This window comes from Parasteatoda tepidariorum, chromosome 3 (genome assembly GCF_982258835.1).
Source record: "Parasteatoda tepidariorum strain Cologne lab strain chromosome 3, Ptep-v5.0, whole genome shotgun sequence".
NCBI lineage: Eukaryota > Metazoa > Arthropoda > Arachnida > Araneae > Theridiidae > Parasteatoda > Parasteatoda tepidariorum.
Genome location: NC_141757.1, coordinates 159,382 through 177,267, shown reverse-complemented (window position 1 = coordinate 177,267; position 17,886 = coordinate 159,382). Strand labels below are relative to the sequence as shown.

The following is a 17,886-nucleotide window of genomic DNA, read 5'->3' as shown; positions in this document are numbered from 1 at the left end:
CAGCTTAGTACCAATCATGTTTGATGAAATACTTGGGAGCATGTGCAAGATAATATCATATTCATTTTACACCCTCTAAAATCTTTTTAGGGTGGCTAATATAATCAAGAGTTCAGAAACTAGTTATTTTATCATGTAAATTTTGCATTTTGTTAATGTATAATAGTGCTTAAAAAGGTGCTTATTTTTTGGGGAGAGAGAGTTGGCTACGCACCCTGTCAATATTTCTTTTATTACACTTCTAATTGTTTGCTTGTCATTCTCCTCTTACTTTCATATTTTAGTTCTAAAAAGCACTCCTGCTGTTTTGCTGTCAATGAAAAAAGAAAATATGTATAAGTAAAAAAAAAAAATTTTGTGAATAATTCTAATTTATATCTCTAAGCTTCAATTTTTAATTAAGAGTTTGACAGATTGCAAGGTTTCGTTTTAAGAATCCTAAAATTGCCGAAATAAAAACCTAAATTCTGTCTTTGAATTGAAAACAGTATTCTTATTATCGTCTGTCTTTTTTCGTGTATCGGCCTCAGCATTCTCTTTTCTTAAGACTAACAGTCAGCAGTCTTTAAAATATATGTTTTTTCTTAAAGTTGAATTAACTATGGACAGAAAGATTTTTTTTTGGAGAAAGACAAAATGGAAGTTGACTTTCGGTAATTTAAAAAAGATAGGAAAATTATAAAAAGAATAGTTAACCCTAAGATAGGTTGAAAATATTGGTATAAAAATAGTGAGAGCAAATGTTTTGTGCTACTCAGCATTTTATTTTGTAGTCCAAAAACCATTCGACATAGAAGGTAAAATTTTGAAGAATATACTACTAAATTAAAAATTACATACACATTTGATAAAGAGTTATCGACTGTTAAACCAGTAGTAAAAAATTACCACTGAAATGCTATCTACAAAATTGAAGAGTTGATGAACTTTTTTTTTCTCTTAAAAATAATAATTTGTTTTTTTTCGAGGTTACATTTTGTTTTGCTGTACAAAAACTATAAGACTTATAAACTTCAAATTACGCACTGGAGTCACGTTTGTGAGTTCGAATCCAGCCGGCCAAAGACTCTAAATGGTGACTAGTACACTTCAAATCCGTCGGATCACAAAGTCCTCCATGCTCCCATAACAAATCAAAACCTCTGGGGGTACTGCATTCGAAATGGATCGTTCTCTGGTTCGGGACAAAATTATTATCTGTGAACTAATGAATGGGTCCGCCCTATAAAACGGCAGAATTCTTGGCCATAGACGGCGCCACTAGAGAAAAACAAGAACAATCGCTCTGCTTTAATGGTCGGCGACAACAACAGCAACTTGAAATTAAAATTATTACATACAGAAAAAGGACTATAATGCAATAAATGAAAACAAAATAGGATTCCATTATTAGTTCGAAATTTCAGAGTTTCGGGTAGATCATTTTTTATTTTGGGGGAAGTAAACGCTTTTTTTCCCCTTCAAAATTCCAATTTTAAGTGGTTTTTACTCAACATTTGTTGTTGTCCTGTAATATTTAGCATTCCTGATTGAAAATATTACGTTCTGATTTTTAACATTTTGCCGTAATAATTGTGTCAGTAGAAGAGAAATAATTAAAAAAAAAAAAACTAGGTTCCATCAAAGTCAAAACTAGTATTCGAAAAAATAAACCAAAACCTATCACGTGATAAATAACTTATCTCTAACAGGGTGCGTAGCCAAATTATTCAACAAAAAATAAGTACTTTTCAAGCACTCAAAAAATATTTTTAAGCACTTTAAAAAAAATATAATTAGGATGGGTAGGAAAGTTTTTGACAATTAACGGTTTTATCTTGTTTTAGCCATCTTGTCAAAAAAAAAAAAACTTTTGGCATTGTTTATGACAATTGTCAAAAAATCATGAAATTTTGAATCAGGTAAAACGAATGTTGTTTTCATAAGCAACCGACTGGCAATACGCCGAAATAAATTGGGGTTGAATAAATTGTGAAAATGTTGAATAGAACAACGTGAACTGTGTCTTTTTGCATAATTCGAAGCGAAAATCAACATAATAAAGGAAAAATCTCATTTTTGAAAAAGGGAAAAATTTCTTGTATTTGCAAGAGTGTCACACTATCGAATTTCTTATTAACATTTCTTTGAAAATAAATCAGAAAATGAACTCGAAATTACGAATTCGGAATAAATGAAAAGGATAAAAATCATTTGCAAAATTCTTTTTCGCTATTGAAAATCATCTACGTATATGAAAAAACGCATCTCTTCTTCCATTTATTTTAAATAATGTATATAAACTCGGACCTCTATTTAACAAAGATGCTAAATCCCGATAATAAGCTCGTTATAAGAAAAATTCGTTCAATAGAAAATCCCCTTTTGAAATACTTAAACTCTAGACATAATTAAAACAGCAATTCATCACACCTTTATCTTGTAAACTAGTATCTACTATTAATTTTATAAATTTTAACCGTAAAAGAAATCTGCATGGAAGGCAAGAATAGAGCAAAACATTATCCAGTACATGCTACATACAGTAGGGAACCGATTATCCGGAACGATCGGGACCATTGCTATTCCGGATAACTGATTTTTCCGGTTTTCTGAATCGCTACAAAAAGCCGTTTTTTTATTGTTAAACCCAACTAAAAAACATTTTTTTTGGAAATAATCTAAAAAAGAAGAAAAAATGATGAAGTAATACACTAATGATTATTTCCAAAATGATTCTAAGGTAAACATCTTTCGAAAAAGAAAGAAAAATACCAAAATGTTATGAGGAAAAAAAAATTTTTTTTTTAAAAATGGTTGGAAAATTTATCGAATTTCGTTCCGGTTTTTTGGTTTTCCGGTTTTCTGATTTCCGGATAACGGGTTCTGTACTGTACCTTTTCAACTAATAAAAGCTAAATTTATGTATAAAATGATAGCTGCATTTATTATAAAAGTAATTTTAAACAACCATTACCACATGCGCTCTTAAGTTTAATGGCTACTGATAAAATCCGTTATTAAATTTTCTCTGAGTTTTTCGTTCGAAATGCAAACACAAAAAAGGATTTTACTGCTTTCTCTAAAAGTGAATTAGCTTTGAAAATCAATTTAAGGTCATTTCCTCCATTAAATGCGGTTTGAAATATTTTGGGAAAGTGGATCTCAAAGAAAAGTTAATTTAATAACTCCTTCACTTTGCTATTTGGAAGTGTGTAAAGGTGTGAATGTATTACTCATAATACATTAGGAAAAAAAAAAACGTTACTATTGTCAAGCAGAACAAAGAAAGAAACTTTTAAGGAAATATTAAACATGTGGTACTGCTCTAGTGCAGGGTATACTACATAGCAGTCCGTTTTGTTCAAAAATGAAACTACAGTCGGACCTCTATTTAACGAAGTCGCTAAATCCCGAAAAAAAGTTCGTTACATGGAAAATTCGTTAAATAGAAAATCATCTTTTGAAATACTTACACAACGTAGAATAGGTTTTAAATTCATGGATACTAGAAATAATTAAAATTGCAATTGATACACCTTTATCTTGTAATTTTTTTCTTTAATAGTCAGGCACTTTCGCTTCGACAATTTGCAGCCGTAAGAAAAGCAACAAGCAGCACTCTGATCAGCAATCTTAAAACAGGAGCTCTACGGAGTGAACAACAAGAAAGTTTTTCTAGAAAGGAAGTGAACAGTGGGGGTGGAGATAATAGAACATGTCAATAAGGGACCAGGGACCACACACTTTGATGACCCATTCCTTTTATCTTCTCTGCTCATTTCCTATTCAAGGAATTTGACCCTTTCCCCCCTTTTCTAGTGGGATTGCATTTCCTGTATGAAATGCAAACAAAAAGGGAAAGGAATTTTACTGCTTTCTCTAGAAGTTAAGGGGATGCGAAAATCAGTTCAAGGTTATTTCCCCCATAAAATGCGTTAACTAGTTAATAATTTTCTCAAATATTTTGGGAAATGGGGAAAGTAGATCCAAAAAAAAATTCGTTAAATAGAAAATTCACTTCGCTATTTAGAAGTTATTTAACGAAGAAATTTCCAAAATGTTCTTGGTTCCACGAAAAAATTCGCAAAATAGAGAAATTCGTAAAATGGAAGTTCGTTAAATAGAAGTCCGACTGTATAAGCAAAAGACGTGTGATTGCAGGGAAAAAGAATTATCTGAAATTCTTTTCCCTCAAAGAATAGTTTCTTTTTTTTTTTGTACATAGAAGAGCTGTCATTTTTATGTACTAAAGAAAAGGTTACAAAGTTTAAAGTGAGAGATAGAATTTTTAATCTCATTTCCCCCCCTCCCACATCAACACATAAATGAATATATAAAGAGAAAAAAATTACACAGACTCCTTTACTTCCTTAAAATTAAAAAAAATGCAAAATTTATGGCAACAACTGAAAAAAGATAAATGATAAAACCATGTGTATTTACGACAAAATCCCAAGAATCGGATGTGTCAGAGAATTAAATGTTAATTAAATGTGCTTCGAAATTCAAGTGTTGTAATAAGTAATTATGTATTAAAAATAACAAGATTTTAAAAACTATATGAAATTAGTGGTGATAACTTCCAGAAAACTGATAAAAAATAAATAAAATAAACTACAGAATTATCGCATTAAATAATAAATACTCATCAACATGACTTGAATTTTCGGTATCATAATATCGAGATTTTAAAAAAATCATGTGAAAACCAATAACCGCCAAAAAAATGATCGAAATACCACAAAGATTGAGTGCAAATAGAGCATGTAAAAAAGTATTTACTTTAAAGTGTAATTCGAATTTCTTCATCATCGTCATCATAGTTGGGCAGACAGCTCAATGCCATCCTCTGAAGATTTCTCCATAATGATTTCGGATTTATCTTTGATTTCCAGATCTTTTCATTAATTACAAGAAAATCAGACTTCACAGAGTCAGCCCATCTCCCCCCCCCCCCCCCGCTTTCTTGTTCCACTGGATCTGAAAAGCAGTATCTTTTTTATTGCATTGTCATCATTCGAATCACGTGGGCCATCCAATTCATTCCGTTTATTTTTATGTATTTAATAATATCGGGTTGTGTTTATAAATCTTGTACAGTTCAAAGTTAAATCTTCTTCTCCAGTTATTGTTTTCATTTACCCCATCCAGTATACTCCGCAAAATCTTTCTCTCAAATATTTGCGATACAATTTTCCTCCAGTTTTGTCATTGTCCAAGCTTCAGAAGCATATGTCAAGACTGGACTGACAAGAGTTTTGTAAATTAAGAATTTTCTTTTTCTTGAAAGAAACCTAGATTTAATAAATCTTCTCAGCCCTATTTGCTAGATAGAGTCGGTTTTTAATTTCAGGAGTCACATTCTGTTGTCAATAGTAATCATTGATCCTAAGTGAGTAAAATTCCTTACTGTTTTCTTGTTTCTTAATAATATCATATTAAAATATCGGGACTTAATAAACCACCTGGATATCAGTAGCAATAACTACAGAAAAAGTTTCAGTATCATCTTGGCAAAAAGTGCCTAAAAAGTGCACGCATTGAATTTCGTCTGTTGTAATGATAATGTATTAAAAAAAAAAAAAATAGAGAGATTTTAAATATAAAAAAAACATTGAGAAAATTTGTAGCAATAATAGTGGATAAAAGGATTGGCTGTTATTGCGACAAATGGATGGATTTTTGATGGTATCTAAACAAGATGAGAGCATCCAAAAGTGATTCATCAAACGTGTAATTCAAATTTTGAATATTGTAATAACATCGGAATTTTTAAAACTGTGAAAAAATAGATTGCATTATCAGCAATTGAAAAAAAAGTGATTGAAACATGGATTTATAACGGTAGAGAGTGCATTGAAAAGTCATTATTGAAATGCGCAATTCGAAATTTCAAACAAAGTCGTAATGTTATATAAAAAATAATTCAATTTTATTGCAGCCAAATAAAAAAAAAGAGGCAAACATATCACATTGATTAAATAATTCTTCTGTTGAAAATTCGAATTTGCAACAAATTTGCTACTCATTAAAATATAAGTTAAAAAAAGGAGAAAAACACCATTTTTTCTAGCAAACAATCTTTTCAATGTTTACCATTTCAAAATTATTTTTTAGGTTACCAATTTTATACTTTCGTATTTGCTTCAGTAGTTTCTTAATTTCAGCTATAGTTATTCTAGAAATTGAGTTTTTCTCGAATAAGCCTTCTTAAAAAAAGAAAGCTGTAATAGATGGTTATCTTGATCTAGCACAATTACTTTTTAACTTAGTACATTTGCAATGTTAGACTTGCCAACAGATTTCTTAGCAATATGAACAGATTATACTATAAATTTATTAAAAAAAATAATTTTATTCTTTTCTATAAGGAAATACAAAATTTTAAAGTGAAGAATAGTACAATTTTTTTTTTTTTACAATAAATGCATCAATTAAACATTTTAATAGAAATTTATCACCATCGAAACAAGCAACATTTATGCAGCAGGTAACTTAGCCTCACAGAGAACTGGAGTAATGAGTATTACTTTGGATGCTAATGACCAGAGGAAAAAAATGAATGCTGAGGACAAAAATATTCATAAAAACTGGCAATTATCACAATATAATACGAAATGTGTCAATGTACAATTTTTACAATAAGGTAACAATAAGTTACTTTGAAATAAAATGCCTGGCAGTAATAATGACTCATTGTAGAGCATAAAATACTGTTTTTTTTTTTTTTTTAAAAAAAAGAAATAACAAAAGATTTAATGAAGCTTTTTTAAATACTAAAAACGAAGAAACTTAATATTTAATTTGAACAATATAAAAGAACTTCCAAATAAGATAGTAAGATACATAAATAAAATACACAATGATTTTGAATTGGATGTATCAGCAGTATTAATTGTTATATTAACTAAACCTGTCATCAAATTAGCAAGCAAAAAATAAAAAAGGCCATTATAGTTGAGAACATTCCACAATAAATTTTCATGTAATTTAACTTTGAGCAACTTCTTGATGACATCAACAATTGAAAAATGACACAAATGAAGTGAAATCTGTAAGCTTGTCAGTGAAACCTGAAAAAATATAAATAATGTTTTTAGGATAAACAAAAATAGTACAAATCACAGAGCAGGGAAAAGTCAGAGAAAATAAATAATTCCAAGTCCCAACTAAAAAGTAAATTTCTTAAACTAAAGACAAAAATCAAGTTATACAAAACACTCGTACGGCCTGTGATCCTATATGGTAGTGAGTGCTGGACTCCTAATAAAAAAGAGAACAAATTGCTGGTTCTTGAGAGAGGGATACTTAGAAGAATATTTGGTGCAGGTCTATGAGAATAACAAATGGCGCCCCCTTTACAATCATAAGTTATATAAGAAGTATAAACAACCAGACATAGTTCATGTTGTTAAGGTCAATCGGATTCGATGGTTGGGACAACTTTATTGACCTGAAGATCAATACCCCGCAAAAAAAGTAATTCTTTTTAAGCCAGAAGGTAGAAGAAAAAAGGGTCGTCTACTGACTAGGTGGCTGAACGCAGTTGAGAGGGACTTAAAGATAATGGGAATAACTGACTGGAAGGTCATGGCACAGAAGAGATGAAGATGGCAAAAACTTATTGGAACGGCCTTGGCCTGTCATTGGTTGTAGTGCCCAAGAAGAAGAAGAATTCGAAATTCCAAAAATTAAGTACAACATTTGAGTATCATCTGTTCCCCACAAAAAATTTATATAGAGTGTCCCAAAACTCATGGTATATGTAATAGAGAACAACTAGACAAGTACACATCGCCATACAACCCATGGTTCAAAAACAATGCAGCAGAGGGCTTTTAATTTTATGTCTTTTTCTTATAGAGTCATACAGTGGCGTAGTTTTATTGTATATTTGGAGAGGGTAATCACTTAGTCTTCTGACGGTCGCTGTAAAAGATTTTTCAAAATGGTAGTAAATGAACAAGTAAAGAATAAGAAGATTTTTCAATAATTAAACATTGAAGAGCTAAGTATGCTAACAAATAGATCACATTTACAAATTTTTTTAATTATTGATTTGTCGTGGTAGGTTGATATTTTTATTTTTTAAACTTTAAATTGAAGATTTAATACGTCAAACTACTATAATGTTGCAACTAATAAGAAGTTTTTTTCTCAACGGCCTAACAAGTTTGCAGCTATGCATATATATATGTATTCAAAATGCTTAAATTGTGAAAAAAATTTATAATAAAAAAAATTTATGTCTGCATCTTACTTACCAAAGCAAATAGCTCATTAATCAAGTAATGTATGATTTCGGAGGGGGTTTTCGTCCCCCAAACACATCCCCAAAACTACGCCACTGGAGTCATATGAAGAGCCTCATCTTCGAAGATTCACCTAAAGACCTGACACTTAGCTGCCAACTCTACTGGAAAATCCAGTAGAGTACTGGCTAAATAAAAATTCTCCTGGTTTTTTGTACATTTTAGAAAATTCCCTAAAATTGAGTAAGTTTCCTTAAAAAAATCCCTATCAAAATAGAATTTTTGTGCAGATTATAGCTTGTTTGAATATTTAAATGCGTGTCACATAGTAAAGCGAAAACCTCATTTATAAAATTCAGTTAACTTCTTCGATGAATTAAATGCCTATCATTATTCAAAATTATGAATAAAGATAGCGCTTCAAAGACCATTAAATGTGAAATGATATCTAGAAAATATGGCCGTTTTTCGAATTTAATGACTATTAAAATCCTTAAAATTCCCTATCTGTAATATATTTTGCAAGAATTTTCATGAAATTTATATTATTTAGTAAAATTTACTGGAATTTTTCCCTATTCGAGTTGGCAGCTATGCCGACATCATAAGAAAGATGCCACAAAGTTACTCCTTCGAGGGATTGAAACTTGCCACAACTTTGAGCAGTTCCAGTGTTTTGTTGAATAAAATGTCATTCCATCTCTATCTTGTTTCTCATCATTTTGTGCATGCTTTGTGCTTTACAACTTGCGTTGCAACTTTATGATTTGTGCTTGTCTTCTATCACCCCTAATAAATGTACCATGAGTTTTGGGACAGCCTTCTGATTTATCTTAATAAATCGACTTTAATCACTATATAACATTCCATAAAACTTTTTTACTTCAGTAATGCATTTAAAATTATAAATTATATCTAATAGGCTTTGTGGCGTCGCTGCTTATGAAGCGAACTGAAGTCGTCCTGATCTTCAAACTATAAATGCTGTGACATGGATTTGATATTTGCTCTTTACGTATTCTTTTTCAAGCAGCTGTATTTAACGAGAACATGTTGGGTGTGTGGACTCTGTTGTGTTTTGTGGAAATAAATGTTTTATTTGGATATTTTCACGAGTCTAATTTCCTGAACCCAGGATAATTCTAGAATTTGTGTCTGGCTGGGATAGCCTGGTTGGTAGGGTACTGGGCCCTTGTCCAAGAGGTCTTGGGTTAGATCCCTGCGGCCGAAGATTACCTGTGCAGTAAATGGTGACTGATGCACGCTAAATTTGTTTAGTCACAAAGTCCTTCATGTTCCCATAATAAAGCATACCTCTGGGGGTACTGATCCAGGAGTTTCCTTGTCTTCTGGATTGGTTCAAAATGAAAAAGGCTACGTAGTTGAACATTAGTAGTCGTAAACCCAAAACATTGGATTGGCTGTTCAAGGACGGTTAAAAAAAAAAAAAAAGAATTTGCGTCTAGATGAAACCAAAGTCTTATCAAATTCCAAAATGTTTTTCAGAAAAAAGTTAATTCAACATTCTCAAAGAAAACATTGCAAGTTCAATAGAGTGACTGCCAGTAATAAAATCAACTGCTGATAATAAAAAAACCCAATCCGTAAGGTGTACGGGATCATTACGATATCGAAACATGCTAAAACCATCCTTTTACAAAACAGTGATCACCATGTTGCAAAATCAAAATTTTAGTAAGACATAGGTTCAAAATAAATAAAAACTCAGTTTTTTTATATTCTCTCAAATTTTGTAAAGCAAATAAATAACAAATTTTATTGTGCCATCTTCAAACAAAAAGAACAAAGTTACATTTGTGGATGACACTTCTTTAGGAAAATTGAATGATGAAAGTTAAATTATGAAACATAAGAATGTAAAAGAATCTGCATGTAAATTGTTTATGAATTTAAAAAAAATTATGGAAATGTTTATCATCATCCTTCAATGTCACTCATTCAGTAAATCAATCAAAGATGAACAAAGAAAAGGAACTAAAATAAAAACTCTCTACAACAATATTTTGGGGATCAAATAAACATATTGTTATAGAGGGATATGTTGTTTATATAGAGGGCCAACATACTGTGGGCACACAATAACATTTTTTTCTCAATTTAACTGTTATATATGTATTAACTATAAGTATATATATTATATAAAAAATTTATTTGCAGAGTGGTAATTATGGTTAAATATTAAAATGAAATAAATTCAGAAAATAAGATCTTAAACATACCCTGAAAACCGTTTTTAATGAAAATAATCTGATATTTTTGTTTGTTTACTCATTTTTTTGAATGTCAAGTCAACCAACAAAGTATGCAAAAATGATTTTTGTTCATGAATGGTGCTCCACCCACCCTCTGCAGAAAAAGTTCTTTTTCCGGTGTTATTGCGATGCTTGTGGTCATTTGTGACTCGTGATCAGCATTTAACATGAAGGAAATGAAATTATATAGGAACGTTATATCTGTGACTTCTTAAGAGATATGGGAGGAAATTTCTAAGAATGGAAGCTCTTGGGGTGGTCAGCAGCGAGTCTTCTCTTGTCAGAAAAGATAGAAAAAAAGTCAAAAGATGATAAAATAAGATTTTTTTTTACATTATTTAAAAACCAATAATAAATGGAGAAAATAAGGTTGAAATTTTAGAAAAAAATCATTTTACGGGGGTTTACTGCTTCAGAGAATATCATAATATTGAGAGGAGCACGACATTAATTCATAAGCAAGTTTGTCGGGACCACGAGACATTATCGTAATAAGAAGAGTTATTGTTGTGTTGGATATCGCAGTAGCTGTATTGAAAATTTCAAAAACTTTTATAAACTTCCAAACCATGTTTTTTTTTTTAAATCAAACAAACATGCCAATATTTCAAGACTTTTCTGGAATTTTTTTCAAAAAATGTAGCTATAGTAAAAATAAAATAGAAATATACAAAACAATTTTGTTTTTAGTGTGAATTTTAACTTTTAAAATTTATTTCCTAAGTGTAGATATTGTGGTCTAGTTTATGAAATCAGCTGTTTTACAAAATAAATGTGATGTTAATGGGTGGCAGGCACTGTATTAAGAAAACAGAATTCTAACTGTCTGTTATATATGTTTCAATCTTTTTGTTTTGCTTATGGATGGCTATCCTACAACGTGGGTGTGGAATAGCCATCCTAGTGTATTGTGCATGTATAGCATTCTTGAGTACTTTTCATCAAAATCTGCAATAACTTTCAATTCAATTTTAGTAAGTATTGCTTTTTAGTTGTACAAAAATTTATATTGTATTGACAAGCAATTAGTCACAATTAGGCTGTAAGATGCTGTTATTCATTATAAAATTGTGTACAAACTTTTCTATTACGATAAAATCAAAATATTGTTCTGCAGTAACTGATATGTTTCTAAAGCATATACAACTTATCCTAACATAAATGATTTGAAGAAAAAAAAAGGAAATTCAAAAAGGTCATTAGCAATTTTTAAATATTTAGAATTTAATTTTATCAGTTATTAAAACTTTACAAATGTTTGGAGTTCATTCACGTAAGAATGAGTGTAAAAATAAAGGAAGCAAATCTTCTTCAAGGAAAAAAATATGCCAGAGCTATTATTATGACCCATCGGAACTCTTGTCACACAAAAAGTGCAGTAATTGTCACTTTATTGCAAATTTTGTTGCACAAAAAAAAATTTCTTCACAATGTGAGAATAGTATTTTATATTATTTTGCAACTGGTAATGAATTCATAAATAATGGATACAGATTATTTTCAACACTAAAAGTTTGATAACATATTTAAAGAGTCTCACTTGTGATCATTATGGGGTTCTATCTTCAGGATGCGCAGCCAGACTTTTCAACAAAAAATAAGCACCTTTTAAGTACTTTTTAAGTACTCAAAAAGCATTTCTAATCACTTTCCAAAAAAAAAATCATAATTATGCCAGATAAAAATTATTTTTTCTATCGTTTGTTAAGTTCTTAATTTATGAACATAAAATCAAAAACATTTTTAAAAACTTTACATGATCATGATAAAATAACTAGTTCCTGATAAATATTGCAGATGTAAAAATCATGCATTTTTTATAATTTAGAAAGACAGTCGACATGGCAAAGAAAAAATCTCTTTTTAAAAGGTAGAAAATTAAGCACTTTTTACAAATCCGAAATAAAAGAAGCACCTTTAAAGGCTCTTAAAAAATGTAAATCAAAATTAAGAACCTTTAAGTACTTTTCAAAAAATGCTATGCATCCTGATCTTTAGAGGTAGCCCAGTCAACTACAAGTTTTATGTTGTGCCCTCTCTAATGCACTTTTATGGGCTTTGCTTTCTCATTCATTGATGAAAAGGCAGCTTAAAATGGGATTTGCTCTTATTGAATAATCTTCACAAAACAAAGGGTTCTCCAATTACAAAAGCAGTTACAGGGGTCTGTCAAGGGCAAATTTATTACCGTTTAGCGGTAACTTCACAACTGCAACTTTATGAAAAAATGGTATTTTTACAAAATACTTTTGAAAAAGCAAGTTCAAAGATTCTCCCCCCACCACACTTCTTAAAATTTTGTTTTTGTATCCCCGTAAGAAACGATAAATCCTGAGTTAATTTCGCATACACGAATATGTAGGACATGCTTGGTCAGACAGTGCGGTATGGTAAGAATAACTGTTCGCTGGAGCGACCAGTTATTCTTATAGTGGATATTATAGCGAGTGAGCTTTTTTTTTTAAAAAATTAAATGCCGAGGCGCTTCCTGTGTAAACTTTACAGGAAGTTAATTATTACAATTTACATTTATGTTGAATTTACAGGAAATTCAAATATTATTCTAAATATTCGAACATTGATCTAAACTTATTCTAATAGACCTTTATTTTTTCCGAAACATTTTTTTCTGTGTGATACTTTTTATGATATGACCACGTGGGAAATGTTCTCATAATGAAAATAACTTTTAGTGAAAGTAAGGTTAATTAATGTTTTTTTTCTTTTAAGTTCATGTTGTTAAGGTCAACAATAGACAATGATTTTTATGGATTTTTAAATTTAGATACAATTTTAAACCCAAAATTTTACAATAACAAAATTATTTTTTAATATAAAGGGAAAAATATATATTAAAATTTACCATATTTTTGTGTTGATTTGTTTAATATAATTTTTAACTTTCACAAATTATGTCTAAATTTCCACAAAATAGGTACCTCTCATAAAAACCTAAACAGACCCCTGAGTTACAAATGGGTTCTTTCAGTAAATATTATTATGATAAAAGAGAAAATAGAATTACTTACAATCCATATGCAATAAGATAAGTTAGCCATTCTTCGGGAGACATGTTGGCAATTCTCATGAAAAATAAGCATCAAAATCCATCCACACAAACCAAGGCAACACAGCTTCACAAGTAGATAACAATAGTCTCTGTAACAATAATCGTAAATGAACTAAATACATAGTCATCAAAATGGAAAAACTGCAATATTTTCCAGTTATGATGGACATTAAACATACTTGAAATGCTATCTATTACGCATACTCTTCATTTCAAACATTAATAGGCATTCAATTTATCAAAGATAGTTAAAAGATTTCTTTCATTAATTTAAAAAGAGAGTTCAGAATAAAAATAAACTTAAAATTTTATAAAAAAAAGTTTTGAACTGATTTCTATAAATGAGGTCATTATGTATTAGTAATACTTATTTAAATATTCCAGCAAGCAATAATCTGTTCGAAAACTCTATTTAAGTAGGGATTTTTTTAGGAAACTTACTCAATTTTAGGGAATTTTATAAAATGTACAAACACCAGGAACATTTTAATTAAACCAGAAAACTAGGAGAAACTGGCAAATTCAGTAGAGTTTGCCCATATGTAAATAATTTTGTTTTCTTTTTATCATAGATATCAACTGTTTTATTTTATTTTATTAATTGCTAGATAACACTGAGGAACAAAACTTTCTTGGTTTCTGCTGCATGAGATTTTTGAATGGAATTTTAGGTATTTTTATGTCACTTCAAATCTGAAATCAATTTTTATGCATTTCAATAGCATATTCCCAATCAGGATTTTTTTTTATTATTTATTTAAATTCCAGGGTTCTCACTCAATCAGAAAAAAAAAACCCGGACTTTTCCAGGTAAATTTAAATGAAAATCGAGACCCTTACTTTCATCATAAAACTTTGATTCCTTTTATTAGTGATGTGAAACATTAGATTTTCTGCGTAAAAAAATATAATTAAATAAGGATGGGAGCATTTAAGTTTGACTAAAATGTGAAATTTTTATAACAAAGAGTTGTAATACTTGTTAGAATTATTTAACTCAAGTCTCAATAACTGATTGCTTTTCCGGACAATTTTAAGACTGGTTATTTTCCAGGTATGGACATTTAGGAATATTTTTGTAAAAAAAGTGCAGCTTTCCCATTCCCTGATTTTTAAAGTTAAAAAAAAATTCTCCTATAATTCCAGGATTTCCTTGTTCTCTCTGACCTGTGGGAAGCCGGAATTCACTCAAAAGAATACTAAATGTCCCCACTTCTCTGGTACATAGAGAGAGTGGTAGAAAAATGGTGATAATACATTTCAGCTAAGGATGCAATACATTAAGGTCATATCTTTTTTTGCCTTAAGTGTTATTTTAAAAAGAGCAAAGAACTGTATTAAGTATGTATATAAACCTATACATTCTTTATAAACTTGTACATTCAGGCAAAAAATAAATAAAAATAAAAATATTGCGTCGAAAAAAATCTGTAGCTTTCCGAACACAACTCATTTCATATTTTGAATCTTTGCAACAAAAAATGTGTTCCCTAGTGAAATTAAAATTTTTAATTAAGCTTTAAAAAAAACTTGAATGAAGCTAAAACTTTAATTAAAATTAAAACTATATCTCTCAAACAAACATAAAGCAATTAATTAGAATACAAAAGTTAATTTAGCAATGTATCAGTAACACAGTCTGGCAATAAATCAGAGTGAATGGAAAAAATGTTCTTCAACTTAAAGATTTGTCAGAATAACATAACTGAAGAGTAGTGAAAAAACAAAGAAGAGAAAAACATTTTAAGTTGGTCATTCATGATTGGAAAAATTACAGGGTGTGTCTCTCAACAAAAAAAAAAAAACACCTTTTAAATAACTAGTTTCTGACAAACAAACTCTTTTCTTGATTACATTATAAAATGATCGAGAGATTTTTCGGTTCGACATCAGAGGGTGGAAGCCAGAGAATATCTTGCAAAATGCAGCAGAGATGCACGTGAGAGTGCTCCATACGTGGGGACTAGCAAGTATTTCATTGAACATGTAAAAGCGCTTTCATACACTATGGACAGACCGAAATAGATGGTGGTTGAATGAAATGTGAAAATATTTTGATAATGAGTGAAAATTACTTTGTGAAATTTAAAAATTGAGGATCAAATTCATTTATGACATAATATTACATTTTTTTTGTTAAATTTTAATGGTGTTAAGCGAGTGCCCTTTTCTAGGCGCTGTGGCTCTTTCTTATTCGTAGGGAGAACTCTGAAAATTATAAATAATTTGATAAACTGAGAAAAGTATATTTAGAACCACTGTAATGATGAAAAAAAGAAATGGAATGGAATGTCTTTATCAAAATAGACAAACAGGACTGAATTAGAAAGAGACTGAAATTGCAGAGCCAAAATGCCTGGACTGAAACAAAATTCAAACAAACTGCTACTTTTCATTAAAAAGTTAATAAAAAAATTCTGTTTCCTAATATTTAAAACACTTTTTGTCAACTGACAATTGCAATCAGTTGTACATTGATAGTTAAATTTAAACAAACAAACATTCTGCAGGAGAGCAAAAATAAACATTTTCCACCTCATTTAAATTCAAGCACTCTGCACAAAATTGAGGTAACTGAGCAATGTGATACTAGTTTTGAATAAAGAGATGTCAATACTTTGAATAACAAATTAATTTTGGGATCCCTGTTTATGATTTGATGTTCATCAATAGCCTCTTGTTATTCATAATTATCTATAATACCTTACTTCATTCATTATGATTTTGTATAAAGTATATCATAGCTTTGAAACAAATTTGCTTTCATTCAGAATTAGAGTGAGTTTTCGATCAGATAAGATGCGTGTGTGTTCTTTTGACAAATAAATAAAATTGTCCAACATTACCAATTAATTTATAACACAAAGATTGAGCTTTTAAAAGGAAAATTTTGAAAATGAAATAAATGAAAACTAATCAGTTGTCAAATTGTTTAAAACAATTGTTCCGAACAAAATTAATTTTTTTCATCATTTTGAAAAATCATTTAGTTAATACTATAAAATATTTAAAAACTAGAGTATTATTACAGATGACAAACTGCAGACAATAACTAACACAGTTATCATCATCATCAATGGCTGGACAGCACAGGGTGGGCCTTGGCCTTCTCAAGAAGTTTTTTTCAGGCTAACATTTTTCATGAAAGGGTTTTTAGTTTAAAAACAAAAATTTAATTAAAAAAACTTAAGACCAAAAGGTCTTTTTCTAGGCCATCTATCCATCTCAAATTCGGCCTACCTTTTTTTTGTGTGCCAATTGGTCTGGCATTGAAAATTCTTTTTGTGGTACAGTCTTCATCCATTCTGATAACGTAGCTTGCCCATTTTATTTCTTTGTTGTTTAATGAAGTTAATAATGTCAGGCTCATTATATGAGTGATAAAGCTCTAAATTTGTTTTCCTAAGCCACACACCAATTTTTTGAATTCCTCTGAATATACTTCTCAAGACCTTTCTTTCAAAGGTACCCAATCAGGGCTTAATCCAGGTTTTCAATCCTAGTACCTATTTTTGTGAAGAAAAAAAATTTTTTTTGTGAAAAAAAAATTTTTTTCTGTGAAAATTTAGTATTGCTAAAAAAAAAAATAAAAAAAACTACATATGTATACAAAAAGTACAATACTATAAAAAAACAGTCACATATTGCGCAAGGAATTGCTTATAAGACAGCTTGCAGATTAATTCCATTTATTAATTCAATGTAAATTATGCAGCCAGCCAGCATAGAAATTATGGAATTTACTATACAGATTAATATTATGGTTAAAAATTAGATTTACATAAAGTTGAAAATTTTTTTTTAACTTACTTACTAATAAAATTTATTGAACTTATTATGATTAAGAAATTATTATTTTGATATTGTGCTAACTTTTACTTTTGAATTAATGGTGGAAAAAATAATAGAAATACAGAATACATAGATAAAATTATAATAACTGCTCGGAAAACTATTCAGCACTTTAATTCCTTCGAACTTTTTTTTTTTTTATTTTCGCGAAGATGCGTTTTTTTTTCTCCAAAGTTCGTTGAAATACTGATTTTTTATTTTTATTTTGTGAAGGTACCGATTTTTTTAAAAAAATTTTGTGAAGGTACCGATTTTTTTAAAAATTTTGTGAAGGTACCGAAAAACGGTGCCAAAATCGACCTGGATTAAGCCCTGCCAATATAACCTCATCTGTACAAGATATGGTCACAAGCATATGTTAATTGATCTTAAAGGAGATTTATATAATAAAGCATCTCCTTTTTCGATGAATTACAATAGATTTTCATCAAAACATCTATATAATGATTCCCCTTTG

The 17,886-nt window shown here is 29.7% G+C and overlaps 1 protein-coding gene across 2 annotated transcripts in view; it reads right to left on the bottom strand.

Moving 5' to 3' along the window:
* Positions 1–6,317: 6,317 nt before the first annotated feature.
* Positions 6,318–17,886, bottom strand: part of LOC107436481 (phosphatidylinositol-glycan biosynthesis class W protein) — a 34,501-nt gene continuing 22,932 nt past the window's right edge. For both annotated transcript variants that reach the window (XM_043054668.3, XM_016048218.4), the window contains exons 7-8: positions 13,537–13,666; positions 6,318–7,055 (exon numbers count right to left, since the gene is read on the bottom strand). In XM_043054668.3, the coding sequence (XP_042910602.2) occupies positions 6,759–7,055; positions 13,537–13,666 (427 nt within the window). In that variant the 3' untranslated portion in view covers positions 6,318–6,758. The remainder of the gene's footprint in view (positions 7,056–13,536; positions 13,667–17,886) is intronic.